This window comes from Sturnira hondurensis, unplaced genomic scaffold (assembly GCF_014824575.4).
Source record: "Sturnira hondurensis isolate 20B ecotype Veracruz unplaced genomic scaffold, ASM1482457v3 Scaffold0013537, whole genome shotgun sequence".
Classification (NCBI taxonomy): Eukaryota; Metazoa; Chordata; class Mammalia; order Chiroptera; family Phyllostomidae; genus Sturnira; species Sturnira hondurensis.
The window spans coordinates 1108430-1131508 of NW_028086168.1; the positions used below are offsets into that span (position 1 = coordinate 1108430).

The 23079-nt window shown below is 46.8% G+C and overlaps 1 protein-coding gene across 5 annotated transcripts in view; it reads right to left on the minus strand.

The window, feature by feature from the left end:
• The window catches only part of MED12L (mediator complex subunit 12L), a 320705-nt gene extending 297626 nt beyond the window's left edge, over positions 1 to 23079 (minus strand). For all 5 annotated transcript variants that reach the window (XM_037061801.1, XM_037061803.1, XM_037061804.1 and 2 more), the window contains exon 1: positions 22725 to 23079. In XM_037061801.1, the coding sequence (XP_036917696.1) occupies positions 22725 to 22823 (99 nt within the window). In that variant the 5' untranslated portion in view covers positions 22824 to 23079. The remainder of the gene's footprint in view (positions 1 to 22724) is intronic.

Here is a 23079-nt window from a genome sequence, read left to right on the forward strand (position 1 = left end):
AAAAAGATCAGATCAGCACAGTTTCAATGACCACCTAAAAATCAATAAGAATGCGCACTAACCCACACACAGAGGCACACACCCACGTCACCTCCCCCAGATTTCTCATCTAACTCACAGAACCTGTGCGGAGACACTCAATTTCCACAGTCACCTACTCACACCTAACAAACCAACTCAACAACTGTCAATGAACGGAACAGAAATGCCCACCAGGGATGAGAATACCACAGAAGCAGAAAAATGCCCCTCTATGCGCTTGTCAGGCCTGCGGTGTTAGCCAGGGTTTTCCCCAAAACAAACGAAACTTTAAAAACAGCCTTAGAGCGATTTTTCCTAGCCTTGTCCACCTTCTCCTGAAAAGAACATTCTCTCAGATCCCTGCGGATGTCTGCAGATCCCAGTTGGAGAAACGAGGCTATGATAACGCCCCTCATGGATATGTATTTACTGGTCTTTAGACAACACTTAGAGTTAGCAGATATAAATGACTCAGAAGATAAAGGAATAATCTTTCTCTCCTCACACATCATTAACCAATTTCATCCATACTTCCCTCAAAACATCTCACATTCACTCTTTCCTTTACAACAGCCACCACCCTAGACGGTGGCCAGTGTCACAGCAGGCCCTTGCCTGGCTCCTCACACATTGCCCCTCCTCCATCCAGACTTCACCTGAACCCAGCCTGCCAAGTGGCCCAGGGTTAATTGTCCTGAAACGGTTTTCTTTCCTGCACTCCCCTTTTCAAAAGCCTCAGAGGGCTTTCCACTTTTTTTTTTTTTCAGAAGAGGCTAAAGAATAGAAGTATCTAGCGTAAGAGTCTACAGACCCTCAGTAACATCTGTGGCCCTTCTCTCCACCTGATGCAGACCCCGGATCAAAACTCAGTTACTTAGGACAGGCATTCAATGCCTTGAACGGTTCAGCTGCGCTTACCAGTCTCACTTCCATTCTAAGTGCTAGAATCACAAGGATCTGAGTGTGAATGTACAGCCCTTGCCTGTGATTGGAAACAAGGTAACTGACCTCTCTGTACCTCAGACGCTTCGTTTGAAATGAGACAGGAATAGCTCACAGGGCTGAGATTACATAAGATAAAATGTACAAAGATCTCAGCACAGTGCCTGGCCCATCCAGTGCTCTATAAATGGTGGCTATTGTTATAAAAACTTAGAGGTACAAAAGTATTATATTTTAACTCTCATTTAATCTACTTGACTATTATACTCCTTCCCACATATATTGTCTTTTCAACCCCTCAGCCTTACGTAATGCCATTCCCATCCCCTGGAGTACATCACCATGAAATCTTTCGCCTTCCTCAAACCACAAGGTAGGGCTCCCCTTCATTCAGTCAACAAATAACTAAGTTTACAGCGCTGTGCTGAGTGCTGGGGATCCCACAGTGGGCAAACTGCCAGTGTGACCAATGCCCGCAGGGAAAGCACCACCTGCTCAGAGTGCCCACAACAGAGGCTCCACGGGTCTGAGACGTCAAACAAGAATCCCCTGAGAAGTGACCATGGAACTGAGCTCTGAGCAGAAGTAGGTGTTAACTAAGTTAAGAGGAGAACTCTTACAAAAGCAAGGCTGACATTTTACATAAAGTGATACAATATGAACCCCACGAAGACTGAAAAATGAGGGGTGTGTATAGTAACATCTAGAGCTATCACAAAAAAAATGTGAAGAGATATAACTAAAATATCAAAAGGTAAGTTAAAATTACTTTTTAAAATAATTCAAACAAATAATAAAATAATATACCTAAATCCAGCCATATCAATAATTAAATGCTAATTAAATGTTAATGGACTAAGATTCCAATTAAAAGACAGAGATTATCAGAATGGATAAAAATGCAAAACCCAACTATGTGGTGTACTTTATATACAAAAACATATAGGTGTTGCTTTTTAACCCTCCATTGTGTCCTGCTGTGTGCAGACCTGGGCTGAGGCTGTCAAAAAAAAAACAAAACCAAAAACACCATAAGTTGACAATAAATAGATGGGAAAAGATAAATACCATGCAAATAATGAACATAAGAGGGCTGGAGTGGCTTTATTAATATGGATGAGGTAGACTTCAAGATGTCAAAGATCATAACGATAAAAGGGTGAGTCCATCAAGCAGGCATAACGATCACAAGCATGTCTGTCCCCAGCAAGTTCACAGAAGACAGGGAGAGCCCGTGTAAAGGCTATAGGGCTGGGGAAATGCTGGGAAGAATGCTGTCATAGCCAGAACGGAAGGCAGGCAGGTGTGAGATGAGACCAAGCAGTAGGTGGGGACAGACTACACAAGGTCTACGGACCAGGTGAAGGACTTACGGCTTTATCATAAGAGTAAAATGTTTTATGTGGAGGGATGACGTCATCCGACCAGACTCAGTCTGCAGCACAAACAACTGACTGGAGTAGGGTCACACTAAACGGGAGCCTGCGGGCAAGGGGACTGGCACCAGCTATCAGGCTCTCATAAGAAGAGTCAGGACATCAGAGTTTGGTAGTTAGGATGAAGATGGTGGTGATGGAGTTGAAGAAAAGGGGGTATATGGAGGGCTTATTATGAGGGCTACTCAACTGGGCTTTTATTGACATGTTAATAATGGAATGGCAAAGAGTGAGGCTGTCAGGGATGTCCGCCCCATTTCTGGGATGGTAACACTCAAGACAGGATACAGAAGTGTTGGGGAGGGGTTGGAGGGAAGAGGAGATCACAAGTTCAGTTTTAAATGTAAATCTGACACAGCAGGCAAACAAAACAAGAGGTTTCTTACCGGCACGTAGATGCACAAGTCTAGAGTGCAGACAGGTCTAGGCTGGAGTCATAAAGCTGTGAGTTGCCTGTGTGGTACCCAGCCTGGGGTGGCCGAGATCATGGGGAGAGGGTGAAGGGAGAGGGAACAAGGGAATAAGCGAGACCCCCCCCAAAAAAATCCAATACTGAGCTAATGGCCAGGGAGAAGAAGAAAAGCCTTCAAAGGACACTGGGATGGCCTAGCCTGAGGCAGGGCAAGGAAAGCAGGAGTGCTGGACCCCCGAGGTTGAGGAGGAAGCCTCTGCACCAAGGGAGCAAGTGCTGCTGGGAGTGTGGCTGTCACTCCCTACCTGAGAGGGGTCTCAAGTGGAACGACAGGGGCAGACGCCAGACTGGCAGGAGCAGAGGGAGAGTGGGAAGTGGAGGAGACAGTGAGCACACAGGATGTGTGCTTAGGGAAAAGTACAGGAAGAGGGGAGAACTGGGGAGTGGGGTCATGGAGTAGAGGGGGAGTGAGGATGTGAGGATCTTGTGCGTGTTTTGATGGCACCGAAGAGTCAATGAAGGAAGTATCTGAAGATAACAGGAGAAAAGGGTGAAGGCTGAGAACAACAGAGGGGGCCCAGGACTTTCTGAGCCAGAAGGATCCAGAAGGCAAGGTGCAGTACCAGACAAACCTGGGGGACACAGAGGAAAGTCTAGAAACAGGTCTCGAAGGCACACTGTTGCAGGTTGAACTATATACCCCACAGTTCTCAGCCCTATCCTTTTATACAGCCCATAAAAGGATATATCAGCCCTAATCCCCATATCTGTGCAGAGGGCCCTCTTTGGAAACAGGGTCTCTACAGACATCACCAAGTTAAAAAGAGGTCATACTAAATTAGGATGGGTCCTAACCCAACATGGCTGGTGCCCTTATGAGAGAAAAGGCAAGAAGAAAGGCAGAGGCAGAGACTGGAGTTATGCTGCCATGGCCATGGAATGTCTGGGGCTGCGGAGGCTGGAGGCTCCAAGGAAGGTTCCCTGCCCCCCAGAGCCTTCTGGGGGTGGCTCTGCACTGGGATTGGACTTGCAGCCTTCAGAACAGTGAGAAAATCTACTTCCATGATTTTCAGTCGTCCAATGTGTGGTAGTCGGTTACGGCAGCCCTGGGAAACCAAAGTGTACATGTAGGGGAAGCGAGAAGGAAGGCTCTGCCCCATCTTTCAGGACAAGACTACCCTCAAAATCAGGATCCAGGCCATGTGGCCGCAGCAAGAGGCTGTCTCTGCAGAGTGTGCAACAGCTGGGAAAGGCAGGGTCACTGGGTCTGTATGAGTGGACAACCAGCCCTCCAACACAGCAATAGGGAGTGATTTCTGTTTGCATCTCCTCTAAGTCAGCTGTCACTTAATAGTGGTCTGGGAAGTTTAAAAGAGAGAGAGAGAGAGAGAGACCCTCCTCAAGAGGGCCAAGGGAATGGGCCAGACATACTTAGGGGTGGACTCCCCTGAATGGCAACCTAGCACATCCCCTTTCCCGTCCAACATCTCTAACACCGGGGCCAATTTGCGTCTGAAACTCTGCTCCATACATCCACTCCTATCTACACTGCTATTAATATTCGCCCCATCCACACCACACCTGCAGGCCATCAATCACTAACAGTGGGGACTTAAATGAAACCAATAGGATAGGAAGTCAACACAAAACAAGTCCTATTTCACACCTGTACTGAGAAGCAGGCAAAAGAAAAGAAAATCATGTTAATCATAATACCATACCCTGGCCTTTTTTTTTTTAATTCTCACCCAAGGACATGCTTATTGATTGTAGAGAAAGGGGGAGGGAGATAGGGAGAGAAACATCAATTCGTTGTCTCTCCTATGTGTCCCAATCAGGAGATAGAACCTGCAACCCAGACATGTGCCCAGATAGGGAATCAAACCTGCGACCTTCTGGTTTATGGGGTAATGCTCCAACCAAGTGAGCCATACTGCCCAGGGCCACCCTGGCCCTTAAGCAGCACATTCATGCCCATCCTCATAAGAGCCAGTGGCCTATGCAGGATGGACCCCCATTTTACAGAGCGAAAAACTAAGGCGGGCAAAAATGAAATAGTTAAAAGACCACATAAGAATCAGGTCACGGGTAGGTGCAATCAGTTCTCAAATAGAGCAAGATCTTCAAGGAGCTCAGTGTGGCCCTAACAAACCTGCATCCCAATCTTGGCTGCCTTCGTTTCTCTGAAATGGAGATCCCTCCACTTCCTTCAAATGCCCACTATAAAGAGTAAGCGAAAATCACACGCAAGGCACCCAAGCACGGGCACTGGCACACACTCGGTACTTCAGAGATGGGACTCATCATCACTGTTAACTGCAATCTTCTGTGTGACCAGCACACACAGGCCCAACCACACACACCACTGGTTACTCAGTCACTTGCCAATGAATTGGATGAAATGTCCACCAGGGATGACATGCTGAAAACACGCAGCCCTCAGATGGGCCAGTTCCCCAGGACTGCCTCCCTCACCCGACTCATAAGTGACCTAGTGAGGCAGCCAGTCCTGCCTTCCCGTTTTAAAGTGGGGGAGATTTGGCTTCAGTTTACATCTAAATATACTCAGCATTTATTCCACTCTTATCTAAATTATTATATCCCATTAATTCATAATCAAGTCTCATTTAAACACTATGTCACCCTCCAGTCTGCTACCAAACACCTGGATGCGGCTCTCAGAAAAACTGTAGGAAAACTGCCAGAGAAAAATACTTGAACTTTTAGATTTGCTTAATCATAATGCAGGAAAAGGGGCTGAAGGTATCCTCCTCTAGTTTAGCCTGCCCAGAATTTTGTTTAAGGGAGCCTCACAAGACAGTTTTCTCTTTAGCGTCCCCACTGCTCTGGTAAGTCACAGTCCCTCACAATCCTTACATTCCGTGTACCATATTTTGCACTTAGTACTGAGCCTTTCTTCTCCTGTGCTGGGTGGTCTGAGGGCAGAGAAAAAACACACTAGCCATGTGTCACAGACTACCCAGTTAACTGACATACACTCACCCCCAACCGGGTCCCTTTTGTTCATCCCTTGACCCCCCCCCTCCCAGCCTAGTTTACCCCTGACCCCACGCTTGGTACATGCCCATAGGCAGGCAAGCTTTGCAATTTCCACCCAATGAGTTGCACATTCATAAAAGAGGAAAACTTGTTGGGTGATAAGGATAAAAATGGGTGCAGGAAAAATCAGGGTAACATGCAGAACATGCTTCTTCCTGCTTGGGAGAGACAGAACAGAAATTGGTAACGTCTCCTTTGGTTATCGGTGGTGGTGAGTTTGTCCATTTGTTTTAGGTCAATTGCGTGAAATCAGAGAGGCTAAACCTACCACTGCGAGCCAAGAAAACAAATGTTCGCGAGTCCACCTTCGAAAATGCAGTCTGAACAGAAAGCTCTGTGGGCACCTCTCAGCCTCCACCCTCTCTATTTTCAGGAACTTGACCATCCCCATCTCTTCCACGGAGCTCAATCAGCCTTCCAACCAATTCTGGCAGTTCTCCACCACTACCAAAGCAGCTCACGGGAGGTGGATAACAGGTACCGAGGACATGAACAAGCGGTATAAACCAAAGGTACATGGGCCCTTTCAGTCATAAGCTCTTCGGGAAACCAGCTCACGCTGGAAGTCACAGGGTGAATGGGGAGGGGAGTCCAAACATTTCTTCTGATTCAGCAATCCAGGAGGAGTTCTAGATCCTTGGTCAGACCACAAAAGAGAGAGCACAAAAATGTGTACCTCCAAGGTCCACGAGCAACAGTGCCCACCATCCAAGCTGAACGGGGCCCCAGAAGTGGAGCACTGTTCTCTCCCTCTCCTTTGACCAGCGGCGCCAGCTGCCTGCTCTCCTCCAGTCCTATTCACAGCCCTGATCAGTTGGCTTTCTTTCTTCCTGCTTTGGTTACCACGGCCACCTCCCTTGCAGCCTCCGGGACTCCACTCTCTCTCCCACTGAATTCATCACCCATGAGCTAGTGAGATAAATCTGACGGCAGGACCTCGTGAGTGTCTTACTGCCCGCCACACCCCAACCTGCCCCCCACACCCCAACCTGCCAGGACTCCGAGCCTCATCTGTGAGACACTGCCCCTCTTTGCCGGCCAACTCGCCCGTGTGTCTCACTCGTCTTACCTTCCTGCTGTTTTTTAAGAAAGGGGGCAGCGTAGACCCAGTCACTCAGGTCCTGCCCCTCACATCCTCCATCCTCCTAAAACCTCCCAGTTTTCCAAGTCTTCTCTGAACTCACACAGCATTTTCAGCCTCATTATGCACAGAGCAGAGCGGCTACAGCAGGGGCTCAGAAGTCCGACTCCAAGTCCATCGGTACACAGCTAAATGACCTTGGGCAAGCTAACCCCCTCCTCGTGCCTCTGTTTCTTCATCTGTAAAAAGGAAATAATAGTACCCACCTCAAAGGTGTTTGTGAGGCTAGTGTAAAAGCAAACAAGGAAAACATTCAGAATAGCCAGCACAACACTGGCTATCAGGACAAAAAGTGGCACTTTATATACTATACTATTACTATTCCTCAATTTTAAAATAAACAAAACTAACACAGCCCTGGCTGAGTGCCTCTGGAGCATGGTCCATACACCAAAAGGTTGCAGGTTCCATCCCTGGGCAGAGCACATACCGAGTTTGCTGGTTCAATCCCCCACTGCCGGGGGTACGAACGGGGTGCGGAGGGGAGGGGGGGGAACAATCAGTGGTCTTTTTCTTTCTCTCTCTCTCATCAATAAAAATATCCTCAGGTGAGGGTTAAAAAACCATTAGTCATTTTTTATAAACGGTTTTATGTGTATCTGAGACCCAGATGTTAATTTCTAGAGCAGTACCACCAGAAACCCAAACAGGCCCTCAGCAAGCAACGTCCAAAAGCTGAGCGTGCGTGCCTGGAAACTTTGGCCACTACGTTCAATCATCATTTCATTCTCATCACGTATCAGTGTAACGGATTGAAAATTAATTTTAAAAAGGAAAGCTGATCCTTGGCCACAGATATCCTGAGAAGCACAGTTCCAGAGGGGACACACAGCAGGCTTCTGTCTCTCCTCTACACCTTCACATCACCTCAGGGAAGTCAAACATGTCATCAAGGACTAAGAAAATGAAAATGTACCTCCGAAAACATTTTGACTCTTTAATGATGACTTAAAAGTAGATCTCATGTGACTAATACAAATGTAAAGAGTATCTCCAATTCATAATTTTTTTCCAAGAAGTTGACATTTAGTCTAAAACTAGCCAACAAGTAAAAACAGCTCTGACCCAGAATATACTTTCCATACTGTCTGCTAACGTAACACTGTATGGAGCTTTAAGAAAAAAACAAAAACAACCCTGAGTAATGTCCATATTAACCTTCCATGCAGAATTCAGGAGGAGGATAACTTATTTAGCTCAGCCTTGGACATAGTTTTAATGGAACCTCATCTCTTTATATAAACCAGAATTTTAGCAAAATTATTCCAACAACACTTCAGTCAAAACACTGTTTTTGTTTTTCACTGCTGCCAATGCCTTAAATCGTTCTCACCTCAACCTCATTAGATTAATCCACGAATGAAACAGCGGGAAAATGACAGCAGCAAATGCTACCCAGTGTTAACTGACAAGACAGCGTCCGCATGGCCAAGGTGTGGCACAGTGCGTATGGGCTGAAGGCTGAGTTTACTCTTGCTGAGGAGAATCTCTGCACACACTGACTCTGGAAATTCCTGTAGGTCACTCACAGCAAACAGGGGGTCCCTAAGTGCCCTGTCTCCCCTCTTTCTCAGAGGCAGTGACCTAGGCACTCCACATAAGGCATCAATCACTCCCCTTGGGTTCTGATCCCTTGACCCCAGGACCAAGCAGCTATCCCTTTTCTCTGTAGCGGGTTTCATCTGTTCCTCTCCCTCAACGGTCCCCCAAGTCTGTGAGCATGTTCCAGTTTATAAATTCAATACACTCTTGCTTTACTGAACTTTTCACAGTTCCTCCGAAGGTGGTGTCCTATTTCCCGTCTCTGCATCCTTGACACCTGAAAAACACCTACATTTCTGAAGGTTTTTCTAATCCCTCCCTCTTTGCTCCCACCACCCCACTGAACCTTTTAATGGCTTGACTGCTTTGCACCCGGGATTGCCACCCCTCCACTCCAAGTTCCTCAAGGGGCGGAACCGGGTCCTCACACTTCCCAGCATCCCCACGCCCTGTACTACGTCTTGATCTAACAATATTCTAACAACCACTGGCTGACAATGACTACCTGGCACCAGATGCTGTCTACAAATATTTAACTCCTACCGTGTACCTCTCCTCGCCTCTGGCTGTGTCAGAGGGAGACTAAAAGGACCTGGCCCCTGCTTCACGGAACTTACATTGGTTGGAGGACAGAGCAGGTGACAAACAAATCAAACACAAACAGTGCTGAGCGCTGAAGAGCACACGATCACTGGCAGGAATAAAGAGAATAAGGCCACCAGCCTGCAGGAGCCACACGTGTACGGGTCCTAGAGAGATACTGCTCAACTAGAGGAGGCCAGCACAGCGGGGGCCTCGCTCCATGTAACTCTCCCTCTGGCTGCTCAGCACCCCACACCCACCTTCCTCCAAGAGCTCTCCTCGGAGGTCCCACCGACAGGGTCCAGGAAGTCCAGCGACAGAAGGTCCCATCCTCAGAGTCAGCCTGTCCTCCACCTTATTCATACACCCTCAACAGGTAACAACAGCCATGACTTCAAGTATCCAAATCCAGATTTCTAGCTTCCACTGCTATACATTTCAACCCGGATTCCCCAGAGGCATCGCAAATTGAAAGCATTCAGAAGGGAACTCACTCTCCCCGCCTCTCCCCCACCCCCCCAATCCTTGGGAAGGGGGGTGTCGAACATGTTCCTCTGTTCCCAAAGGTGTGTTAATTTGGGGACCACCATCCGTCTACCTACCAACTGTGTAAGCCGGTAGTTCTCCATGTCTAAGACCTTTGCGGTTCCCAAGAACTTTCCAACTATGTTGTGAAAGCCAGGTTTTTTTCATATTCTTCAGCCAAAACAACATATTGTAACAGACTGAATGCAGAACTCGGTATGAGAATCCAGACATTAAAGAGATTGGCAAAAATGTAAAACAATTTTCGCTTGTTTAGAAAAATGGTTATTGTTCACAAAAACCATTTTTAACTTGAAATTATTTGTAAGAGAATATATATTTCTAAAATTTCTCAGTTTTTACTTCTAATGCAGTAAATATTGCAATATAAAACCTACATACACAAAAGTTCTATGGGATCCTCACAAATGTTTGAGATTATATTATAAAGGTGACCTCAAATCAAAAAACTTAACCTAAGCTAAAAGTGCTGGTACGTTCTTACACTCATCACAACTTCCATACTTTGTCCACCCTGCCATCCAAATAACCTCTCTTAAATCCTCTCCTCCTTCTCCCCAAACTTCCCAACCCCCACAGGCCAAAAAAAATGGACCCCCCCAATGATTTCTACATCAAATCCAGGAACCTGTGAATGTTACTTTATTTGGAAAGAGGCCTTCTGCAGATCTGGAGAGGAAATCACTCAAGATTATCCAGGTGGACCCTAAATCCAATAACGGTGTCCTTCTGAGACACTCAGAGAAAAATGGACCCACAAAGAAGGCAGCCCTTTGGAGACGGAGGCAGAAGGCTGATGTGGCCACAGAGAAGGCAAGGGACACCTGCACCCAGAGGAGGCTGGGAGAGGAAAGAATTCTCCCCTAGACCCCACCTACGCTTTCTTCCTACTTCTTATCTCTAAAAAGAATAAATTTCCGTCACGGTAAGCCTCCCTGTTTGTAGTAACTTGTTATGGCAGCCACAAGAAATTAATATAGACTACCAGGCCTGGAAATGTCAGTGACCACCTAGCTGGTCAGTTTCTGCCTCAGCATGACCCCTAGAACCACTGTCCCCTCAAACCGTGACGCTTAGTCATCTAAAACCTCACTCCCTTGAATGGCACCACATCACCTCCATCATAATATCCAAATGCCTCAGCACAGCATACAAAGGTCCCCATAACTTAACCCCACCTTTCTTTCCCACCCCAACACATCTCGCCATACCTGCACAGCTCACACCTTGACTCAGGACCACAGCACAGAGCACCCACCATGCTCCTTCGGGCCCGTAACTTCGTACACGCAGGTCCTTCTTCCCAGAATTAATTTCCTCCCGCATTCTCAGCCCCATCCACTCCTACACAGCCTCTAAGTCCCAGACTCAAAAGTCCCCTCCTGGTAGGTCCTGTCAAAAAATGGGCCGCTCCCTCTTGCTGGCATGGCACTTTGTACACTCCTCTCAAAGAAGATGCGCAGCATTCTATTCCTCACTCACAAGCCTGTAACTCCCTCTACACCATGGTTTCTCAACCTTGGAAGTACCAACATCCGAGGCCAGATAGTCCTTCGCTGTGGGAGTCTGTTCAGAGCACTGGCACCTGTCAGCCAACATCCCTGGCTTCTACCAACTACATGCCAGTAACAGCATGGGAGGGGGCGCGTCTCCTTCACATGAAAACCACTGCTCTGTATTGCAATCTTCAGAGGCCTAGGCCCATACCCAATGCTCCTAACATTCCTTTATTCTTCCATTCATTCATAAAAGAAATTCTGAGTCATAGGTATGGGTCAGACACTGTGCTCAAAGTCACATACTTGGTGGGAATGCAGACTGGTGCAGCCACTGTAGACAGCAGTACATGGACTTCACTCAAAAAATTAAAAATGTAACTGCCTCATGACCCAGGAATTCCACATCTGGGAATATACCTGAAGAAACCCGAAACACTTATTTGGGAAAATGTGTGTACCACTATGTTCACTGCACCATCAGTTACAATCGCCAAGATATGGAAGCAGCCCAGTGTCCCTCAGTGGATGAGTGGGTAAAGGAGCTGTGATATGTTGACACAATGGAATACTACTCATCTATAAAACAGAGGGGACTCTTACCCTTTGCAACAGCATGGGTGGACCTGGGCAGTATTATGCGAAGTGAAATAGGTTAAGCCAGTCAGAGGAAGACAAGCACCACATAATTCCACTCATATGTGGAATCTAATGAACAAAATAAATTAACAAACAAAATAGAAACAGTCTCTAGATAGGGAGAACAAACTGACAGTTCTCAGAGGGGAGGGTGGACAAAGGGCTAGATGGAAAGGTAAAGGAATTATGAAAAAAATAATAAATAAATAGATGAGCAAACCAACAACCCCCCCAAAAAACCTCTTGGACTCTGACAACAATATGGTGATTACCAGAGAAAAAGGAGTGAGGTAGAAAAAGGTAAAAGGGAGAAATGGTGATGAAAGGCAATTTGACTTGGGGTGGTGAACACACAACACAATATATAGATGGTATATTATATAATTGTACACCTGAAACATATATAATTTTATTAACCAATGTAAGTGCAATAAATTCAATAAAAAAGGAAAAGTCTTAGGCCCTGGGATCACGAAGCCACAGCAGGCAAAGGACCTGCAAAGTGCTCACTAATATTGGTTGAATAAATCTGTTTGGCAGGCATCTCACAGTAATGTTTCCCTCAAAACACAAAAAACTAAAACCCAGGGGCTAATTTTTTTTGTCCTTTTCTCAGGGCCATAGCATTGCACTAGCAGGGAGGAGCCACTTACATAGACGGCCGTACAGTGTTGCTCCCTGGAAGCAGGCAGTTGTACAGCTTGCATGTTTGTATCTCCAAGAAATCCATCCATAGATAAAGGACTGTTGTAGCCAACAAAAAGAGAGATAATAGGGACATTCCCTGCAAATGCAGCCCACAAATGCCATGCCAGAGCGACCCACACCGAAGGCCTGAGACATACCTAGAAGCTTCCAACCAAAAGCACAAAGACAAGAATACCTGAGCTTTCCGAGTATTTTTCCCTCCGCCCAGGAAATACCACACAAGGTTCTATCAAGTTCTGAGCAGGTCAGATGGTGGGCTGAGCAGTCTTCAGCTCTCCTGGAGGCACTGATGCCTCAAAATGCAGCGCAATTCTCATTCCAGGGCAACATGAGGGTGTTTACAAGAAGCGAAGGCTGTTTACAGGCCAAGTCAAGTTGCAAGAACAAATAAGGGCACACAAATGCTTGGCCTGGATCCGCATTAACAAGTCACCTTAACTTCTCTGGAACTCAGTTTCTTTTTGTATTGAGTGATCAAGTTAAAATATCTCTAACTTCCATTCTAGCTCTAAACACAGCTGGTTTCCTCCTATAATGGCACAGACCCACAGAATCCTCCCTCTCCAAACAAAAAAGAACAGGACTCTCCCTCCCTTCCCACCAAAACTCTTTTTGCCAAAAGTGGAAAGAAACAAAGAAGCTGTCTCCACTTCCTTTCTGCATCTGAGAGGCATGGGGCAGGGTCCACAATGCGGCCTGAGGGATGCCACAGGCACTGTGTCTCTTGCTGCTGTGTGCTCGTGAATACTCTTACTCTGGAAGTGTGTATTCTCAGAAAAAGGGGGCTCATGCTGTGATGATTTCAGGGTGCCAAAATTTAAATGGGAAGTACTGTAACAACATTAGAATGCTCTCAGCTACAAGAAAATGACAACTGGTCCAACAATGGCTTAAACCATGAGGACATCTACTGTTTACTTAACAAAAAGGCTAGGGAAAGGCGGTCCCAAGGTCAGCTCAGTAGCTTTGGTAATTTCATAAAGCCACTCAGTCACTGCCTATTGTTACTAGCTTTCATCCATGGGCTTGTTGCCCCATGATCACAGAGAAGCGCCCTAGCTCCAGGTATCACATCTTCTTACTACTGCTCCAAAGACAGGAAACTAAGGAGCTATGAGGCATTAAGAGCACTCTCTTTTCAGTGAGGAAAAAACTCTTCTCTAGAAGTCCCACAGTAAATTTTCACTAAATGTTATGAGGCAGAATTAAGTCATCTGCTTGCTCCAAGATGCACAAGAGGCTAAAAAAGTGAGAATCTGGCTCTTTAAAAAACTTTTTTTGTAGGAAGCGGTTAAGGGACACCTGGAACAAGAATCATGGTGGAGCAGCCAGCCCAGTGTGTGCTACATACAACTGCCGTGTGCTGGCAAACGCTTTATGACTGGCTATGGAGGGAAAATAAAAAAACGCAAAGGAAAAAACACCGTAATTTGTAGCATTTGCCAATTTCCTTAGTGCAAATATTCCCATTATGCCAGATTTCAAGGTACCAACATAATTTTAATAGGACCATTCAAGGTACCAGCCCACAAAATTCCTGAAATTTTAATACTGGGCTGGTACAAGCCTCCTGCAGCACACCACTGAGTGCACACCTCGCAATCGGTAATAATTTAAATTTACAATGCACCTTCACATTTAAAACACTCTAGAGGACCCGGTAGTATTCTCCCGGCTCACAGGTAAGGAAAAGGACACAACCCCCCAAACCTCACAGCATGAGTGGCCAAGCCAAAATGCTCACACAAAAGCCCCTGCTCCGATCTCGCCTCACTCCGGCAGCGTCAGGGGCACAGTGTCTACACCTGTGCCCTTCAAAGCCCCTCTGCCCACGTGCCAGCCACAGCGGCTCCAGCTGGGTTTGGAGCCAGCAACAAAGACCCACTCCTATAAACTCAGTCGAAGTCAGCAGATAATTATTCTTTCAGTTATTCCCCACAATGACATTAGTTGTACCCAGTTACTATTACAGCTTGGAATATAGGTAAGTGTAAAAAAAGAAAACTGAAATCACCCTTGATCCCATCTTCAAAAGATAACAACTGTTTGCATGTGGGTACTTGTTCTTCCAGATTATGTAGACACACAGGGTGGGGCAAAAGTAGGCTTACCATTGGTCTTATGGAAAATAATATAATAATAAATAATAATACAATAAACCCTTTTTTGCATGTTTCACATGCTCACAACAATAAACCTACTTACACCCCACCCTGTATATTTTTTAGTGAACTTATTGGAGTGGCATTGGTTAACTAAATTACGTAAGTTTCAGGTGTACAGTTCTATAACACATCATCTGTATACTGTATTGTGTGTTCACCACCCTCAGCTCTTGTCTCTTTCCATTGCTATTCACCCCTCTTTACCCTCTCCTGCCTCCCTGAGCTCCCATTTCCCTCAGGTAATGACCATGCTGTTGTCTATGAAGGATTTTTTGTGGGGGGCGGGGGGGAGATGGGGAGGGTTGTTCTTGTTTTTCCCTTAATCCTTTCACCTTTTCCACCCAGCTCCTCTTTATGAAATTATGCTGTTTTGTAACATAATGACATTTTTCTTTATTATGTAAATCTCCCAAAACAGAGAAATAGGTTGGAGGTTGTTACTAGGAACTGTATTGTTGCTATCATCTGGCTTCAGAAATTCTCTAAAGACAATTAAAATCTGAGTGTTTCCACTTCCCTTCTCCTTCCCTTCTCCTTCCCTTCTCTGGGAGGAATGTGTAGGAGGCAGGCTTCTCCCTCTGGCCCTCCCTACTCAGGCCTCAGGTCGGCTTTTCTCCAGGGTCCAGGCTACGTCAACCAGCTCCTTGCAGCACTCAAGAGAACACTACTGAAGAAAATTGGTAATCATGCTCACTCTCCTTATGGACGCCTCCAACTGCTCCGATTCCTGCCTAGTTAGTCAAGAAGCCTCATGCCCTGACCACCCTGACCAGTGTGGCTCCATTGGTTGGGTGTCATCCCCCAAAGCAACGGGTCGCTGATTCAATTACTGGTCAGGGCACATGCCTGGGTTGTGGGTTCCAACCCCAGCTGCAGCACCTACAAGAGACAGCCAATCAATGCTTCTCTCCCTCCCTTTCTCCCTCTCTTCCCCTCTCTTAAAAAAAATAAACATTTTCTTAAAAAAAGAAGCCTTCTCAAGTGGCGTTCAGGAGCTCATCAAATACATCACAATTCTTGGAGTTTCCAACTTCCACTTACTCCGGTCTAGTTCTGCTCTGTTTGCACGTCTACCTGCACACACCCCACAAGAGGCACTGGTTTACTAAAAACCACGTGACCCTTCATCCCCATCTCCCCTACTTAGTCCTCAGCCAATGCAATGCAGTCTGCCATCCAGACCTCACTTCCTGGTCCTCCAGCTTCCTAAAGGATCACTTTTTATCGCCACAGGTGCCAGCCAGCCCAAGTGAAATATCCAAAAGATAAGGATGGTGGCTGGACCCCAAATTAACACCTTTGCATGAGTCCCCAAAGTGCCCAGTTGAGACCCAGATCCAGAGTCTGCATAAAACATAAAACTCTGCAGCCCAGAACAAGTTCAAAGCACATCCCCAGGGGACAAACTGCTCCCCTGTGCCCCAGTTTAGCCAAGTGCATGCAGGAGGGAGCTGCGGACATTTAAAGACCAAGGCATAGAATTCCGCTCTGCTGCAAACCATCACAGCGGGCAGAAACAAAACCACACTGCAAACCATGGTTAGAACAAAACCTCTGGGGGGAAAGTAGCTAAACTCGTTTCCACTATATTGTAGTACCAAAAGGTACTAATACTTTGAACAGTGTATTTGTCTGAATGTTCTAATATACCAAATAGCCGGTAGGAATAAGGGGGAGTGGTCCCAAGGGTCTACAGCTCAAGGCACAAGCTAAAGTAATGGTTCTCAAACTTACTGTGATCAGGAATCACCTAGAAAGCTTGTTTAAAATGCAAATTCCTCGGCCTCCTCCCCAGAAATTCTGACTCAGCAGGTCTGGGTGGAGGTAGGACATTATATCTGCTTTTCTATTCCTATTTTGTTAGCCAGTTTATTTTGTTCATCAGATTCCACAAATAAGTGAGATCATATGGTATTTGTGTTTCTCACAGGCTGGCTTATTTCCCAGGCATCTTTGATTCCACTGCAGGTGCTGGCAGACCCTGAGAAGTGACAGCCACCTGAGTTCCTCCTGCTTGACCACAAAGTTCGGGCAGCAACCCTTCTGTGAGCAGGAGGAAGCAGCAGGGCCTCTGACCCAGCGCTTCCTACGCACAGATTCTGGCCTCAGAGACTCCTGAGGCCAGAGCTAAATGCGCAGACGCCCCTCCAGGAGAACCAGTATGCAGGCAGGTGTCTCTGATGGGGCCAGTTAATCTCGGGGGAAGCTGTCGCCCTAACCACCTCTGCCTTTTGGTCCCCCAGGCAACTCGCCAACCTGCCCTGTCTTCCCAGGCAACTTGATCAACATCCTCCCTCTCAAAGACTGTAGAGAAACAAATGTTCACCTACCCTCACCCCACCTCCCCAGCTGTCTCTAAAATAAGCATTTAATGTTTTAAGTTTTAGATGCTAATAAGAACAGTCTTTGCCAACATAAAATATGCATTGGGACAGTTAAATGTTATAAATACAACTGCTCAGTAAGAGTTCTTTCCGCATTTCAGTAACTTCTTCCACAACCACATACTGAACACACTCTCCAATCCCAGGCATGCGGGCCTTCACAGCCGTGGACAACACAGGCCAGCCCGTGCTCTCATGAAGCCTGCATTCTAGTGTGGAAGGAAGACCAGGGAACGAGGAAGCAACCTAACAGTACACTTTCAACACTGACACGCACTACAAAACACACTGACACAAGACAGCAAACAAGCAAAGACAGGGAACGTGGGTGGGAATCTCTAAGAGACAAAAGACAGAAAACATGACTAGAGTGACAGCAAGTGCCAGGCACCTGGATGCAAAAGAGCTGGCCCTGTCTGAAGAAAACAGAGGTGACCAGTGGTCCCACCGCTGAGCCAGGAGGGCCGTGAGCAAGTCGGGAAAGGATGACTCGAGGTCTAGAGGCCAGATATTAAACGGCAGGCAGGGTCTTGTGGGTGTTGTCTTAAGTACAAGGGAAGCCCCGGGATCACGTAACCAGGCGGGCTGGGGTGAGTGGGTGATAATGAGAACAGTAGCTGGCCTGTGCTGGGCACGGTCCCAGTGCCAGGCGTGGTTCAAATCTCATCTGAACAACAGCATGAGTTAGAAGCAAATATGAACCCCCTTCCACAAGTGAGGTCTGAGTCAAGCAGGCAGTAAGTGATGGAGACAGAACTCAAAATCAGGTGGTCTGGCTAGTCAGAGGTTGTAAAAGTGAGCAGGGGCCCTGCTGGTAGGCTAGGTAAGGAGTTTGTACTTGATCTCAAGTGTCATAAAATACGGAGAGGGACTGAGACTTCCTGACTCATTCCCTTAGATCTGAGATGAGAGGACACATCTCCCGGGAAAAGCCCACCAAACCGTGGCTAAACCGAGTGCTCAACCAAACTACCGCAACTTCGGTCAGACGCAGATGTCCGATCATGCCCCACCTGTGTCGACAGGATTCTCTAGCACTTGCCCAACGGGATGCCTTCATCTCTCTAGACCACACTTCTCTAAGCGGGGCCCAAACCAGTAGCATCAGGTCACCTGGAATCTTGTCAGAAATACAAATTATGGAGTCTACCTCAACCGATGAATCTGAAAAACCAAGCCATCTGTTCTTAACAAGCCCTACAGTGGTTCTGGGTTATCCACATCCAGCCACCGCCGCCGCCATCATCCCTTTCCCAGCCTGGCCCTCCCAAGTCAGGCAGAACTTGTCCTTACAAGTCACGCAGAACTTGGCCTTAGGCAGCTCCTGCACTGCACACCGGGAAACCCCCCCTGGACTGAAGCTGCTGGAGGGGCTGTACGGTTCCTCATACCTGGCAATCTCACTACTGCCCCAACCTTATTTTTCTAACTAATTTGATTTCCTGAAAATATTTACTATTGAACTGTTAGGCCTCTTCTTGCCCCAGGGAAAACTCCTCCTCCCCACAACTAGAGTTTAATTTAGCTTTCAGCCTTGTAGTCTTTAAGGTAGAGGTCAAGGACAATTTCTCCCTTAACCTAGACTTTCCCTAATGCCCCTCAGGCACCAGATTTTCTCTTCTCATTCATTCGTTCCCACTTCCATTCATAGGTTCCACATACTCATGCCCTAAGTATCCCAGCAACTAACAGCACTAGACGCCAGATATTCCGGTGATGCCTGCAACAGCTCTCAGCCTTGAAACTGACCTTTTAGTCGGGGGTGGCAGCATGCAAATAAACACATATTCACAAAAAATTATATACTTATACTAATACTAGAGAGGCCTCTCAGGCAGTTCAGTGGACTCAGACCCAACCAATGAAGAAGAGACAGGCCTGACAATAGTTTACAGCAAGTATTTGTGTACTGAACACATTCCAGACTCTATTCTAAGTGCTTTACAAGCACTACACTCGTAAACTTCCAACAGCACTATGCAGTAGACAGTAGTCCCAGCCCCACTCTACAGGAAGAAATACTGAGGCATAGGGAGGACAGGAGTATGTGAACAGCAGAGCCAGGATTTGAACACAGGCAGACTGGCTCCAGAGCCTACCCCACCCTCCTAACCAGAGGCTAAGGTGGGAACATGAGGTGGAACGGTGGAGGAGGAGAGGCAGACCAGTGTCCAGGCATATGAGTCCTGGGGCAGGAAAAAACGTCAGCCTGAAGCAAAGAGGAGGTCAAGCATATTGGTGAAACTGGCGGGGGGTGGGGGGTGGAGCGGCGGAGGCAGCGAGTGCACTTGGAAATACGTTTGGAAACTGGACTAGACCAGATGCCCTGACAGATGTATTAAAGGGTGTAACAGAAAAGAAGGAATCAAGGCTGATGCTTAGTTTTCTGATTCCCTGTTTTCAAGGCTGAAGAACAGTCTATGTTTCCAGAGGGCAAAGTATTATAACCCAATATATGATAAAGTCCCAGGGAGTGCGGATCCACAGCGCACTCTCCAACGAACATAATCAACTCATCGGCGGGTTAAAGCCTGCAGCTCCCGTCCCCCCCATACTTTTCTTCAAGGGGTCTCCCTTCCCAGTCCCATCCCATCCCCTGGGAGGTGTCTTCCAGAACACCACTAGCACTGGTTAACAACAATTAAAAGTTACAGCTACACTAACAAGAATATCTTCTACCAGGCTTTTTCTCACGCAAATGTAATGCTACTTTAGTACCAGATTCTCAAATTCTTCTGAAAAGCACAATTATACTAATTTACAAGTGAGAAGTTATGCACTTTGCCCAAGGCCACACAATTGCCAAAAGGCTGAACCAGAATCCATACCCAGGTCTGTCTACCTTGGAAGCCCCCAGCTCCTCCACTAGATCAGCACTTCCCACAATGGGGGACGCGTGTCTCCAATGGAACACAACAATGGTCTGAGATGCACAGGGGAACTTTTTAAGGTTTTAATACCATGGTCTCGTTTTAATACACATAATCATGTATTTGTGGAATAGCAAGTAAGTAAAAATCTAAAGTTATAGGTAATGATATAAATTACAGATTTTACGTATTGAATATATATCCATCACATCCAATCCATGAACTCATGTGTATACGTGAAACATAAAAAGATCCTTAAAAGCACAGAAACTAGTATAAAGGACACATGGAAAACAACTAAGGGGGTGGAAATGGGAGGGAGGTGGGGAGCACGGGGCAGGGTGGCAGCTGGGATGGGAGTGGGAGACGGAAAACTGTACTTGAACAAGAATTAAATAATTTTTTAAAAACCTTAAAATTTAATTAAAGAAAACATGAGAATAAAAGAACAGGTGATACAGACGGGGTAGAAATTCTGAGGCAATGCATAAATCACTGAAGCTTGTGAAAGCAGACTGCTTACCACACCACCCCCCAAGAACAGGGAAGCACCTGTTCCATATTGTACTCAAATTTGGCTGGTGTCACACATAACTCTGACTCTGCTCCAGAGAGACAAAATGCGGCTGAGTTGGGGGGGGGGGGGAGTAACATCAGAACAACATAATTTAGCATAAATCATCCTTCACACAGTTTCAGTCTTGATATAAATACTGATTTAATGGTCCAACTCCTCTGCTTGTTCACCACATACCTTGANCCCAAGAACAGGGAAGCACCTGTTCCATATTGTACTCAAATTTGGCTGGTGCCACACATAACTCTGACTCTGGTCCAGAGAGACAAAATGCGGCTGAGTTGGGAGGGGGGGGAGTAACATCAGAACAACATAATTTAGCATAAATCATCCTTCACACAGTTTCAGTCTTGATATAAATACTGATTTAATGGTCCAACTCCTCTGCTTGTTCACCACATACCTTGATTCAATCAGATCCCCTTTCCTGGGCCTCAGTTTCACTTCGTCAAAAGTTATACAAAGTAGACTCTGAGGTCATTTCCAGTTTTAGAATTCCATGAAACGTTGTGAGATACCAAAAATCCCAAATTAGTTTTTTCCAAAATCATAGAGGCCTCAATTCTGAATGGGTTTTGACCTGAGAAATAAATGTCCACATGGCACCACAGGCCACCATCCCTAACTGGGAAGATGCTATCATCAATCACAGTGCCCTCTAGAAAAGTGTAGCAAGATATTAATTACAAGATAATAAAGATCAACCAATGAACATACCTGTCCCAAATGAAACTCCCAAGAATTCTCTGACACTAACTTCTTTAAGCTACTAACTTCTTTACACTTTGGTCCTTCACCTGTTATTTCCAGTCCTTAACAATTAACTTTATTCTGAGACAGGGAGGAAAATGGAAATGGGTAGGAAAGAAATCTAAAAAATCTGATCAAACTCCTTTCATCATGTTAAGCCTCAGCTGAAAGCCACCTGTAAAACCTACCCAGTTCAATCAGAATTACTCTGTGGATGCTCAAACGTGTTTAATGTGCTAAACCTCTAAAAGAAGTTTTCACTCCTTATTTTTCAGAAACATTATTAACAAAACAGTTGGACCAGACCATTCTTTCTCTATTATTGAATTAGATACATTTTTCAAAAGGAAGTCTGAAGAACCCCTCCTTGCCTTCTTCACAGAGCCTTTTCGGTCATGTCAGTCAGCCCGTAAACTTTAAATAGAGGGTTTTTACATTCCCAGAAAGAGAAGTTCTGAAATGTGCTCACTTTCGGTTTAGCTAAAGAAAACAGAGGATGGATGGGTGGGCTGCAACTGGCAAACTCAGAAAAGCAGAGCTGGGTAGCTGGTGATCTTTAAAAAAAAAAAGAAAGAAAGAAAAAAGGCAAATCCCTGGGCAAATTGTGTAGCGAAGGGTGATCATTATAACAAGAGAGTTGTTACATAATTACTTGTTAACTACTGACAAACACATACATGGCTACAAAATGCCATGGTTACTCTAGCCATTGAAGATAGTGTACCTAGGGCACGAATCACTGGTTTCCACAATTAAATTTCATTCAAAGAAATAAGCAATCCCCGGACCTGACCCGACGACTTTTACGTATACAAAACAGCCTCCAGCAATTAAGCCAATCGCCTCTAGGGACGAAATCGGCGTTTCCCAGTAATATTGATCTTTAAAGGAGAGAAGGGATACAGAAAGAAGTACCTTCAAAGAGCTAAATATTTACCACCTCGATAAAAACGACTTCACTCCAAACTGGAAATTGTGGACAGAAAAGGTCCCCCTCCCCCCCCACACACACACCCCGTCCCCACTAAGCTGGCGCAAAACCCAAGACCTGAGTCAGATGCACCTCATTCCAAGATCTTCCAAAAAGTTTACGAAGATTTACCGAAGCGGCGGGAAGGAAAATAAAGCACGCAAAAGCGGGGGAGAGCGAGCTGGTAGGTTACGGCAAAGAAGAACCCGATGAGGCGCCCAGCTGTGTCGTGCAAGGCCCGCTAACCGAGAAGCGACCCTGCACCCGAAGAGCAAGCGCCCCTGTGGGGCGCGGGAACTGACAGCCGCTCGGCTTCTGCCGCCGGGAGTCCCTCAGTCCCCAGCCCCCAGTCGGGCCCCCGCCGCCAGTCTGCTGCCCGACCCTTCCCCCGCAGCGCCGCCGTTGCCCGCTGGGCCAACTTGGCCCCGGGTCAGCGCTGCGGAGCGCAGCTCCAGTGGCCCGGGAGGCCGCCGGCGCCCTTACCTCCTTCTGCTTGGGGTCCTGCGGGTAGACGTCGGGCGGCCCGAGCCGGGGGCGTTTCAGCGGTCTCTGCTCATAGCTGAGAAGCCCGAAGGCGGCCATGATCTCTCATGTTAACCGGCGAAATGAATGAGAGTTGGAGCTGGAGCAGCCGCCTCTGAGCACCAGGGAGCAGCACTTTGCAGACAGACTCCCTCTCTCCCCCTCCTCGCCCGCTCGCTCGCTGTGGCGCTGCAGGAAGGAATAAAGCAGGTTGGATGCTGCCGCTGCCAGGCACGCAGACACGCACTGATGGGGGCTGCCTTCGCGGGCTCCCGGCTGCTCGGGAGCCCCAGGACGCAGCGCTCCTGCGGCGGCA